At 39.4% G+C, this 12742-nt stretch overlaps 1 protein-coding gene across 2 annotated transcripts in view; it reads right to left on the bottom strand.

Moving 5' to 3' along the window:
• Positions 1-5144: 5144 nt before the first annotated feature.
• Positions 5145-12742, bottom strand: part of IL17REL (interleukin 17 receptor E like) — a 48628-nt gene continuing 41030 nt past the window's right edge. For both annotated transcript variants that reach the window (XM_066550171.1, XM_066550170.1), the window contains 3 exons: positions 10735-10794; positions 9632-9689; positions 5145-6091 (listed from right to left, as the gene is read on the bottom strand). In XM_066550171.1, the coding sequence (XP_066406268.1) occupies positions 6087-6091; positions 9632-9689; positions 10735-10794 (123 nt within the window). In that variant the 3' untranslated portion in view covers positions 5145-6086. The remainder of the gene's footprint in view (positions 6092-9631; positions 9690-10734; positions 10795-12742) is intronic.

The following is a 12742-nucleotide window of genomic DNA, read 5'->3' as shown; positions in this document are numbered from 1 at the left end:
CAAGACAAAAAGGGTGAATTTGGGAAACACATCTCAAATAACACTACATAACATATATCCAGAAAAAAGGCTGGCATTTTTTATATAAAAAAGTGAGGACAGATACCAGATTGCTGTCTGCTCTTGCAGAGCAAGTTATCCTCAATCTGGAAACCACATTAGTGCTGATCAATTAATCTATCCTGACTTCCAGTAAACCTTTTCAGATTAGCCATATTCACACAGAAATACAGTTAAATTATTTCCTACTCAGCTACACACTCAGCCATCTTAGATCAAAGACAGAAAATGCTTGTACATTCTAGAAACACTCTGACATTTTCAGACACTCATAGTTCATTAGTGTAAATAGGGTAGGGCACAGGTAAGGAACTGGGTAGACAAAAGAACACATCAATGGAACAATCAGAACATTCAAGGGTTATCATGATATTGGTATTTGCAGACAGAGAACCATGCCTTTCCAGAATGAGCTGGCAACAGTCCAATGCAAAGCCTCTCAGCTGGCCAGGGTCTTGCAGAAAAATGTCAGTGAGTGAAAAGTACAGGCGTAGAAAGACATTCTGGATTTCACAAGGAATGTGAACAGAGACCAAAAGAGGAAGAGCCACCTGAAAGGAAGCTGAACTACCACAGAAGTCCAGTCCTGTAAGATTCATCATAATATTACGTAACTAAAGTGAAAATTTGCTTCTAAAAAGTTAAGGGAAACTGATGTAATGCAAAAGAAAGAAAAAGCAAAAGCTCTGTAAAGTTTCACTTGTTTTAAGGGGGAAAATGGTCATGCAAGAACTATCAAGGGTGTGTGGCTGCTGTGCATCTTGGTGTTTCTCCACTTGTTTGAACTACCTTTGCTTTCTCTCACCACTCATAGACAGTTATAATTGAAGAAAGGAATAAAAATGACAGGCTGCTTCCACAGATCCAACAGACTGTGAAGTCCCATAGGTAAGAAGCCCATAGAGTCACTGAAGAGGACTCCCTGTTATACAGAGAGGTTCTGGGTCAGTTTGCCTCCCACTCATCCTGGCATTGTGCCCCATGAAGAAGGCAACAAGATAATGTATAACAGGCATGAAGGTGAGAAGCAACTAGGTAGGCAAAATGTATATACTGAGTGCAGAGCAGCACATCTGTGGTTATTCTCCACTCCTTTTCCCATTTTACCTGGAGGTTCTGAGTGAGGAGTAGCTGTGAGTCAGGAACATGAATGACAACAGGGCTGCCCAACTTCACCGCCCCCTTCCCTCTCCCACTTCACAGTCTTTGTCCCCTCCAGTCCATCTCTCCTGCCCCACCTCCAGTCACCCCACCCCAATTTCTGCATGTCTGCATCATTCTTCATCCTTTATGGGCTTCCTTCTGCAGGCTCCATGTACAGCATTTCCTTCTGAGTGCATCTCCCTCCCTGTGCCCATAGATGACTCAAAGTGCCCTCTCCCCACCTTTTATCTCTGGGATAAAAAAAGTACATTCCCCCCATCTTTTATCTCATCCTATCTCTGGGAATTCTTTTTGCTTTTCATCCTTTCCACTTCTAAACACATCATCACAACACATCACGAGAGTGGGAATCTCTCATGACAAAACTGTCCATCAAGCACAAATCCAGATTCAGAGTGCATATAAGCAATGTAAGCAAAGCTTGGAAATCTCTGCAGTATGTGATCAGACACTAGTACCTGTGAAATATATGAGAATAGTGGCTGTCAAAGGCGAGAGTTGGTTTATTCTATTGGCTGTGATATGAAAAGCTACAAAACCTTAGACTACTCATGTGGAGAGAGTAATGGAGAACACAATCCCATCCACAGCTGATTTTGAAAACTGACTTCTAGAGGTTAGATAGGAATTTATATAGCTTTAGAAGAGGATGATTTAGGCTTCATTCTTTAGAGTGCAGTCAATGACAGAAAATATATCTGACAAATTTCACCTATTAAAAAAGTAGTCTAGGAATTAGGATCTGTTTCTCAGTAGATAAGATGTCCTGGTTTTACTGTATCAGCTATATATTAAGAAGTTATTTAGATCTATACTAGATCTAAATAGTATGGAGTATTAATCTGTTTGATGGTTCCTAGAAAATAATAATTTTTAGAGTGCTTGTGAATTCAATACCAGAACTAACCCTTGTTCGTTTAGATAAAGGTTTTCAAAAGTGACACCTAGTGCCACATGAAAGGGCCTATTCCTGCAAAATATGAGTGAGCAATACTGGCAGTGGCTTGATATGCTTATCACAGCACATGTCACAGTTGAGATGGCCACAATACACAGAGGACCACCATTCCATTTCAGAAGGCTTTAAACATCCCCATACAGAGCAACACCATACCTCATCAGAAGACTTCAAGCACCTGCCCTTCTTGTTCTTAGCCCAACCTTGTATCCCCCTCATGTTCATGCCTTGCCCCTGTGTGCCCTCTGTTCCCTTTGGTGTTGGTCAGTGCCCCTGGGCACCCCATGGCTCATTGCTGTCAGTGCTGCTCACCTGCTGCTCACAGCTGTGCCCACTGGGGATGGGGCTCAGCCACAGCCCCATCCCAATCACCACAAACTGTGTGCATACAGCTTGAAGTGTTGGAAAAGCAGCCGGGGGATGGGAGGAATAACTCCAATCATTGTTACTGGACTTGTAACAGCTTTACATGTTTACACAAAAGGGCTTTCTGAATAAGAAAGAGAAATTGTTTTCTCAATCCAGGAAAGATATTTCTGTGTACACTAAAGAAACTTGCAGGGGATATGAGATGTAAGATAAAGTCACCATTTTTTTAGACCAGCTGTTACAGGATATGAGTAAGGGGAACTTTTCACACTAAATTGAAGCAAGTACATTTTCTTCTGTTTGTTAAGCACAGGTGTGTTAGACTTCAGGTTGAAGTCTATTGTCAGTTATGACAATTCAGTCAGTCTGCCATCTAAGGACCTAATGAGCACAACTGTTTGCACTCCCCTAGAGCTGGGCTCCTTCTGCTGCCTCACACAGGCCTGATTGTGTAGTCCAGGAAGTGAAATCAGCAGTAAAGTACAAAAGTAGTCATAATTTCTCTTCCCATTTATTTCCTTGAAGTAGTTCATCAGAAGTCCAAAAGGGACAGGTCAGGAGCAGAGCAGGACTAGTTCTGCTGTGGCTGTTGTTACAGCTTGGTGTATGCACAGCTACTCTAACGAGGGATGTGGCAATTCAAGCACGGCACTCAACTGTAACTTGCTGATACCAAGGAAGTGTAAGTATTACTGCAAATAAAGAATACTGCAGCAGCACCAGGCTGGTTTCCCACACCAGACCACATCAGCATACTAAGAAAATAAGTCCCTAAGTAAGCGGAACAAAATTGTTTTAATTTATGTCTTAACTTTAAATGTTAGTTTCAGGTTTGTGCAATGCACTAGAAAATAATGGAAAGTCTTAAAAGCATAACTAAAAAGCATCTTATCATTATTTTTGCTATAGCTCAATGATACTCTGATACTCACTAAGATCTCAGAAGAACTGGGATATTAATGCTCTGTGATAATACTGAGAATGTAGATATTAAATGAAAAACAAATACATGCAGGTTATCTCAAAAGAGGGTCCACAATAAGCTTATTGTGGACTGGGCCTACAATAGCAAGAAGGGAATTTCCTTCAACAAAGGAATGGAGGCTCTAGACAATTAGCCAAGTCTATAAGCAACACATAGGGGATTTTTGCATTTGACTATTGCTACAACACGTTTACTTGTACATTGGTCAATATTGCAAAATTATTGCATATTTTGGGTGAGAGAAAGAAAACATTTCAGTGGTCAGCAGAGTGTAATGAATACTTACAGGGTTAGGAAAGATTTTATTACTACCTTCTTTCAGGACTGACCTACCAGTGTTTAAATGTCTTGTGAAAAAATTTAAACACCTTTACTTTTGCAGCTATGAAGTCACAAGAACACAAGAGGCTGTAACTTCCCTAGAAAATACTGTACCTGAGAAAATACTGTACCTGAGTGGAACTTCTTTCAAATGTGTTGGAGAGCTGCTCCCAGAGGGAGCAGGAATTTTGTAATTAGAAGAGACAATGTTTGGCTGAAGCCAAAGTATTAGAAAAGGACTCTTACAGATCTGCTCTGGAGTCAGCCAGAAAAGCTACCAGCATTTTCTCACTACACAAATGCAAACAGACAGGCCTGAGCCAAAGTGCAGAGATACTATTAAGGATTATTGCAAACATTTGCCACCAGCAGGAATGTTGTAAGCATTTAGGTGGAGCTGCCTTGGCTCCCTTTAAAACAAGTGTCCAAGCAAAATGAAACATGCCTGGAAAGTACCTGTCTCTCCCCAGTGGCCATCATGGGAGCCTAGACTACTATCTTTGGCTAAGCACTTGACTCGCAGGTTAAATGACATCTGCTATGTCCCCTGTCTAAATTTTTCTGTAAAACAGGGCCTTGGTATGGCTATTTTCTTTGGTATTTTCAGCACTGCAGCCAACAAGAGATGATGTAGTGCAAGTCCTGTTTCAGCTTCTATGCAGCTGAAACAGGACTTTCTCACTGAAAGCACAGGGCTTAGTACAGCTGTTTTGCTTCAGGATCTCAGATGAGCTTGTCATTGGAGGTGGTGTTTTGCTTTAGCCTTAGATACACCTGTATCATTTTAATTAATTTTCAGTCTGAGGACATATTCATAAAGTTGATCTTAAGATATCATGGCAATAAAAATCACTCTGTACAAAACAACTTTTCCTGCAGAAAAGACTTTTCCACTGGAAGAAAGTGAAGAGAGTAGGGTTATGATGCTCTCTCAGCTGGATGGCTGAGTGTCTTGCTCCTGGCTGCAGCCTGAAAGGTGTAAGAGGAAAAGCAGGGTAGGTCAGAGCTTCAGGTTCACAAAGTAACCCAGTGCTCTAGGAATGCTGCCCTGCCACCTCTGCTTTTGGAGCTGCAGCACTGCTAGGAATGAGCCTAGATCTAATAGATGTGCAGTCTAAAGAATAAAGCTTTTTTATCAAAAGAGTCAAGCAGAACCTGACCTCTCCAGGGCACCTCAAAAATTCTTGTGTTTCAATGCAGTGGATATGTCTCTTACAGCATACTGTGTAAAAGTGTCAATAAATGCCTTGAAACAAAACAAAACAAACAATTCTTAAACCCCACACATTCAGATGGAAAATATTTTTTATTGATCAACTAACTTCTTGTTCCCTTACTCCTCACCCATATTCCTGATCTCCCATGATCAATTCCACATGGTTTCAGGATATGCTATTAATCATCTTTTATTTTACTTTATTCCCATGTTACACAACAGGAAGCATGTTTGACAGGACGACTCAGTGAAATAAAGGCCAAATATTTGTTAATCAGTACAGTGTGTAATATTATCCTGAACAATTGAGTATAAATACTGATATAATGGGGAAAAATATTTCCATTAAACTGTTTCTTTTTAGACTAGATTTCCACAAGACAGTTTTAAATAGCTATCAAACCAAAGACATGTACCACCTCAGACAAATAGGATAATTATCTCCAAGGCAAAACCAAATGCAAACACAGAAAGCAGTTGTTAGATATACTTAAAGAACATGGTCTGTCATGGTGAGATCATCAGAATGGCATGAGAAAATCAAGACAGGAAATTGCAATGAAGAATAATGTATCAAAGCTGAGAAAACTTCCTCCATTATTCATTTCTCAAAAACTTTTGCCTATGGTTTAAAAATGAAAGCTACCAACAAGAAAATCTGAAATACTTGTTTTATAGGTACACAAAGTACCATGAAAGTATTCACTTACAGCATGTTTTGTATAAAATACTACTTTAGATGGGAAATGTGGACCTGATTTTCTAGGTGATCTAAGACCCCTTTTTAAAAATACTGGGAAATAAGTAATCCTAATCTGAATTTGTCATATTAGAGTAGGCTCAGCTTGCTAAATTCTTCACTCATGAGAATAATCTCACAGCAATTAGAAAGTACTGTCATGAGAGATGACCAGTTAAACCAGATTTGCAAGTTGCACCAAAATACAATGTTGAGAAGATACTGAGGACCTTGAAAACATGTTGTTAAATTTAATGCAAGGGCTCCACACTCTTCATCCTAGGAGAAAAACAGAAGAGGAAAGAAGATTGTTGTGAGGTTATTTTCTCCAAAGTGTGAAAAAGTTCATTGCTATAGTTGGTATAAAATAACAAATCTGACCATTTGTCTACAGCTTGTGTACTTGACTGTCACAGTTAAACAGTGTTTATATGAACAAATAAGCAAAATCAGATACTTTTTTCTGAGTGGTTTCTTCTGACAAGGGAAAAGACTGCCTCAAGGCAAGGATGGTAGCCCCTTCTCAACCACACGATTTGCATAGCTTTTGCAAGGCTGCATCTTTTCCCCATTTTTGAACAAGACTTTTTCATCTCTATTTTCTCTGGAGTTCTAGGTAGCTCCCACTCTTCTAGGTTGGCTCTGAAAGGTATCCTTAAAGGAAGAGAATTTTTAAGGGCTCAGGGTCGACCAAATTATACCTCCATGGGCTGCATTATTTACTGATTATTTGTCTATAGCCTAGGAGAGGTGTTTAGTAAAGGACTGTAGCAATAAGAAGCAGCACTGGAACAGCTGAACAGACATGTTCAGTGTCTAATCAGTGAGAGCACAGAGGGATCTGACCTGCATGCAAATGTCAGTGAGAAAGCAGGGGACAGGGGCTAATAATGTGAATATCATGCACAGCACATCTGAGCTTGTTCCAGGGCTCTGAAGGTTCTGTTGTTAATTGACAAATTTCTCACTACCACTGGTTCTTTGCCTCTCTTTCTCCTCACTTTGGCAGCAAGACAGCTATCTCTGATTCCAGACTAAACTGCAAAGAGAGACAGCAAGAGAAGAGAGAGCACAGAGGCAGGGAATGTCTTCAGTGGGAAAGGGAGGGTTAAGAACCTGATATTCCTTCTAGCTGTATACAAAATTCATTCAGATATTCCTTCTGTGCCTGTTACAAGGCCAGTGATATGGTTTCAAGATTAAAAACCCCATCCATTCCCACAGATGTTTCAAACTGTAAATTAGATGGATAACTGTGTGTCATGGCTTTTGGTGGGTTTCCATCACTGTATGACTGACCATGAAAACCTGAGGGAACAAGTTCAAATATAGGTTGCCATTTTGTTTTAATTATGATTCACATATTTATTCTCAGAGTAACTGATATGGGTTATTGTTTCATACAAAATACATAAAGTTCTTATTTTTTAGGGGAAATAATGTCTCAAAATGCTTGGCTTTATTAAATAGAATCGAGAAAAGTGGTCAAAAGAAATAGAAAATTTGAAAGAAGCACAAAGTATTGCCTCCAAGTCAATGCTATTAAATTCAAAATTTAAAAAAAACCACCACATTACTTTCCTATTTCCATCCATTGTAGAGCAAACAAGACCAAGCCATTGTAATTCCCAAAGTACAGCTTTATAGAAAATATAGAAAAAATATGTACAGCTTTATAGAAAAATGCTATCCATTGTAGAATAATAAATTATACATGCCAGAAAGCTCTTCTAAAAGCTTGATTAAAGAGCAGCCTTCCTGATGGTTAGTCACAATGACTTTTTTGTAATAGATGTTGTTATGACTGGAGTCTTGTTTTTTAATAACATCATGAGTCTTCTGAACACACTGACAGTGCTTGTTATCTTTAACACTTAACATGCACGTTTCTATTTTACAAAGATGTACACAGTATATATTTTTACTGTGCCATTACAAGATTATTTGTCATTTGCTTTGACATTTGTATAAACCATATTGTCACAGATTACAGACAAATCTCAAGGTTAATATTGCCTTCACTTTTACATGGATGGCTTTCCTTAATATCTTAGGCCCAAACACAACAGCATCCCAGTGTAACAATTATCACCCTTAGTGACTGCTTTAAGAAACCTTCATCACATCCTGATTTTAAAAGGCTAGTGTTTAAGAAATACCTTTTTAATAGAAAATATGCATTTAAGAATACAAAAACCCTTAGTAGTTTTACTGTTACTGATACAAACTTTACACCTGAGAAGCAGCTGGTGGCTTCCAGTGAGTCATTAAGAACATTGGAATTATTGCAGTGAGACAGACCAACCCAGTTCAGTGTCCCATCTCTGACACTGACTTGTACCATCTTGCTTACTGGGAGATTTTGGGGACACTGGTCCACAGAAAGAGATGGATTGATCTACCAACTAATGTAGATCACATTATCCCAAAACCATAAATTATGTCAGGATCCATGAAGCATGAGGTTAATATACAACAAACACAGTGATCACATATTACAGTTCTGACATTCTTGATAAGTGCACATTTTCTCCTTTTTTTCTGAATTGCCACAAATTCCTAATCAGAAGGAAAAAACCCAAAAAACAACAACCAACAAAAACTCCACAGAAAAACATACAAACGAAACAAAAAACCAAACCAAACAAACAAGCTTGTGAGAAAAAGTTCACTATTTAAATATTTAAATCAAATATTGTGCACAAAAAGTTCTTTAGTCAGCTTTTGATGTTCTGCTATTTTCATTTACTGCACAGACATGTTTGCTCCTACTATGAGGTGCAGGGAAATTCCAAGACTCCATCTCTAGAGCTTTTAATTATTTTACATGCTTTCGTCATACTCTGCATTTTTAAATAGAAAATATGAAAAACGAAAATCCATCCACACTGCATGAACCACAACACTGATAATTTAATTTATTCATCTTGAGTGGGCTTGTCACAAGCTTTTCAGTGGAGAAGAAACCTGAACTGGCATTATATGAACGATTACACAGGGAACTACATTCAGACCACAAATTCAAGCTCCCTTCTTTTTATTATCAGGCTTCCAAATCTGAAGCTCTACTTAACTGACAGGTGTTTTTAGACAACAGGGAAAATCTGTCACAGGACTTACTGTATTTGCAGTGAACTAGAAGGAGATGTAGGTTGGTTGGTTGTGTGAGTTTGGGGAAGTGTTTTTGGCAATGCTCAGATTGAGGCTTCTCTCAGCATGATTCCTTTTAGACTTTTTAGTTCTAAATTAGTCAATCCATTGCTGTACTGTTCACCATAAACCCCACAGCCTTAATTTGCTCTGAACTCACTAATTTCTACAACACCTTACTTTTGGGGCTTGGAGGTTCTAGAGTATTCTGGCTCCATAATGTATCTGAGTGTACCTCAAATCATCATAATAATAATGTCCAGAAGCAAACTTCTGTTTGCTGGGAAGTGGAGGGAAATTTGCAGGGGGGGGAACTGACAGCAGGGCTGTGCTGCCGTCACTGCAATGGCAGCAGTGTGTGCCTCTTGCCAAGGTGTATTTTTAGCTAGTTACCTCATGTACTGACACCAAGGTAAATACAGGTGTGACACACAGAAACTGGCACAGGGTGGGAAATTCACCCAGGAAGCAGAGGCAGCAGCCAGGCACACAAGTTGCCCTTGCAGAGCTAATTAAAGTAGCTCATGAGGTATAGAGTCCACTGTCTATAAAGGACTCTGAGCATATTCAGCTCTCATGCACACATCCACATTCAGTCAGGTGAATCCCACCTCAGTTTCCCAGTTTCAAATCAAGACCCGAGCTTCTTTTGTTAACATGCGTACTTACCACAGAAGGTATCACAGATCTGCAGGGGAACTGAATAATCTACATCTGTTCTCCAGCCCTTTCAAAAGAAAGAATTGAGGCTTATTCCCCTTTCAGCAGAGCTGTTACTAAGCACTTGTGTTGACAAAACGAGATTGCTTTATTAGTTTACTCAAGGGACTGCATTTTAAATCTGTTTCTAAATATACACATATGGAGATTGCTGGTCTAGTATATATTGAGTTGCAATCACTTTTAGGTCTCTAAATGATAGAGCTAATCATCATTTTTGTTGTTATTGTTGTCTGACAGATAATGTCTTACTTACAAAATAAATAATTTATGCAGGAAATTATCAGTCTCCCCACCAAATTTCATTTCTCACTAGGGAAAGAACTACTACTCTCATTACTCAGAAGGCTTTTGCCAATCTGACTTTCATCTTCCCTCTTTCTTCCCAGCAGCAGAAAGTGAAGGTGAGAAGGGCCTTCCAGGGCAGCTACTGGAGCCTCAGAGCTCCACTCTCACTTTCATTTCTTTCAGTGTCTGCTGAGAACGTTAACTCCAGAGAGGCATAAACCTATCAGCTTCATGCTCATTTTCTATGAACAAAATTTCTTAATGAAGTTCAGCTACAGAAATAGTGTACAGAAATGTCAGAAATAATTTGCTCAGTTCTACTTTCCTGAGTGCTAATTCTAGGACACCACGCACTTGCTCTGCTGTTTACTATATGCCTCACCTTTTCTAGTCAATGTCAATTTTTGAAAATTCATCTATTATTTACTTGGATCTTTTGATCGCTTGGAACTTTTTTTTTTTTTTAATGAAGGAACACATAAAGACAGGATTAGCGATATCCTGATGATATCCTTTTATCTGCCACTGACAAAGGAGCAAGATCATGGAGAGCAACTTCTCAGTTAATTAATGTCATCTCAAAGAAAAGTGGTGGCAACATACCAAGCTTTAAATAATGCTCTTTGCCAACTTGATTTGCACAGTAATCAGATTTAGCTGGGAAGAGAGAGCAGTGAGAGTACCTGCTGCTTTGCTTGGTGTTTTAATGATTTGTTTATTAGTTTATTTTGTACAGGGTACCTGGCAAAAAGCAAGACACATACCTGAATGCAAATTGTTGACCCACACATTTCCTGTGACATAGTGATTGAAACAGGATCTCCCTAATGAATAAAAAAAAGAAGTTGAAAATCACTATTTTCCATACCTGGAAACAATGAAAACATACTGTGTCTCTCCAGTTCTTTGCTTTGGTTTCCAATAATGCTATTAGTTCTACTGTGTTAGAAAATCAATGGAAGATTATTTCTTTTGAAAGCTAACCACAGATCTCAATGACCATAAGCAGCTGGTGTAGTTTTGCCAAGCACAGTGTGACAGCACAGGAAGAGGGCAAATGTTACTGCATTTTATAGAGCATCACAAGGAGGACACTCTCCCCCCACTTTTTGGTTCCTCCCATCATCTTCACTTCTTTTCCCTGGTGTATGAGCTGAAGGAATGAGCCTGTCTTTACAGTTCTTCTGGACTTCCCATCCCATTGTATGCAGAGAACAAGCTGAGCCTTAGGGCAAAATTGTCCTAAATGACTGGCTTGACATTTAATATTTGATTGATTATGGTTTGTCCTCAAAATAATGTCTGTTACTGCACCAATAGCTATGCATGCTACACTGCTCTCTTCAGGGTGGCAAACTCCTAAAGTAGTTTGGGGGAAATTAGGTGAATAAATTCAAGCATGACTGAAGAGGAATTCATAGTTAGAGGATCAACATTGGTTTCTGAGAACACAGAGTGAGGTCTTGATGAAAACTTTGTGTATAATGCTCATGGTGTTGAGACAGGAACTGCATGTAATTTATATGGGGTCCCATTCTGTCACAGTAGAAGAGGACATAACAGCTCTGTACCAAAGGGAAGAAAACAGCATTTCTAAATGCATCAGTGCCTTCATGAAACACACACTTCAATATCTATCTGTGATTTATTGGTGCTCCACCATTACCCCTTTCACTTAGCTATTCACACAGGGAACCTTTAAAACTAAAAAAATATAAACTCCACAGATTTCATGTGAAATAGACCAGCTGAAGGGAACCTTCCCAGAGTGTTGACAACTCTTCTACAAGATCTCCGTCTCTGCCAGTAATACAGAATTTTCCAGACAGCTTTTCTTTTTAGGATAGACTCTTGATATTACCACCAATGTCCTCTGTGGTCTGTGTTAATTAGGATAGATGTTTTTTCCTAAGCCTTTTGCCATGATTATTCAGCTCTGGGAACTCCTAGAGGAGCAAGTTTTTGTCTTCCATTTTTGCATGTCCTCAGATTGTCCTGAGTTGGAAAACTTTTTTTATCAGCTGTTCTGTTACATTCAGCACCAGAGGTGCAGTAACAATCTAAACTGATTCATTAGAAAACAAATTCAGCATTCAGTGTCCAGCCCATCATGTTGAGAAATGCTTGTTCATAACTGCCTGGTATGTGCACTCTTCTCACTAGAAGAATCACAAGTACCTGAAAAAGGCAGAGTTGCATTGTGTCTCTGCATAGTGACAAATAAGTACAGCTGGAATATACCTTACAGAGAGGACAGATGTAGGAGCTGTGCTTGTGTATCCTAAAAGACATCCCCCTAATAGCAGAGTGAAGTCAACAGGCATAGCCAGGAGTAACAATTCAAATCACAATATCTAGATTTCTCAAATTTCTCAAAATTCATCATGTGCCAGCTCATGTGCCTGGTCAGTGAAGCAGACAGCAGGAGCACATATTTAGCAGTGGATCTGAGGATACTGAGGAGCTGGCTGCTGACCCAGACAGATGTATTTCAGCATGGTGGTCCCAGTAGCTACTAGGATCTGTCCTGCTAATATTGTCCTGTTTAAAAAATAATACTATGGCCTCTCTTTAGCTCTTTGACCTCACTTTCTAGATGTGTCTCTCAGCAGATCACAGTTTGGGCCAACAAGGTAACTGATGGGCAGGGTTAAAGGGCAAACCACAGTGCTGCACTGAAAATGTATGGGACAGAGACTAAGTTGCAAGAGCGGAATGAGGCTCTCATGACTAACTGCTGCCTGACACTGAAATCTGACCCTCCCATAATCC

The sequence above is a fragment of the Molothrus aeneus genome, chromosome 5 (genome assembly GCF_037042795.1).
Source record: "Molothrus aeneus isolate 106 chromosome 5, BPBGC_Maene_1.0, whole genome shotgun sequence".
Classification (NCBI taxonomy): domain Eukaryota; kingdom Metazoa; phylum Chordata; class Aves; order Passeriformes; family Icteridae; genus Molothrus; species Molothrus aeneus.
The sequence above is the reverse complement of the archived record's forward strand: the minus strand, read 5'-3'. Positions and strand labels throughout refer to the sequence as shown.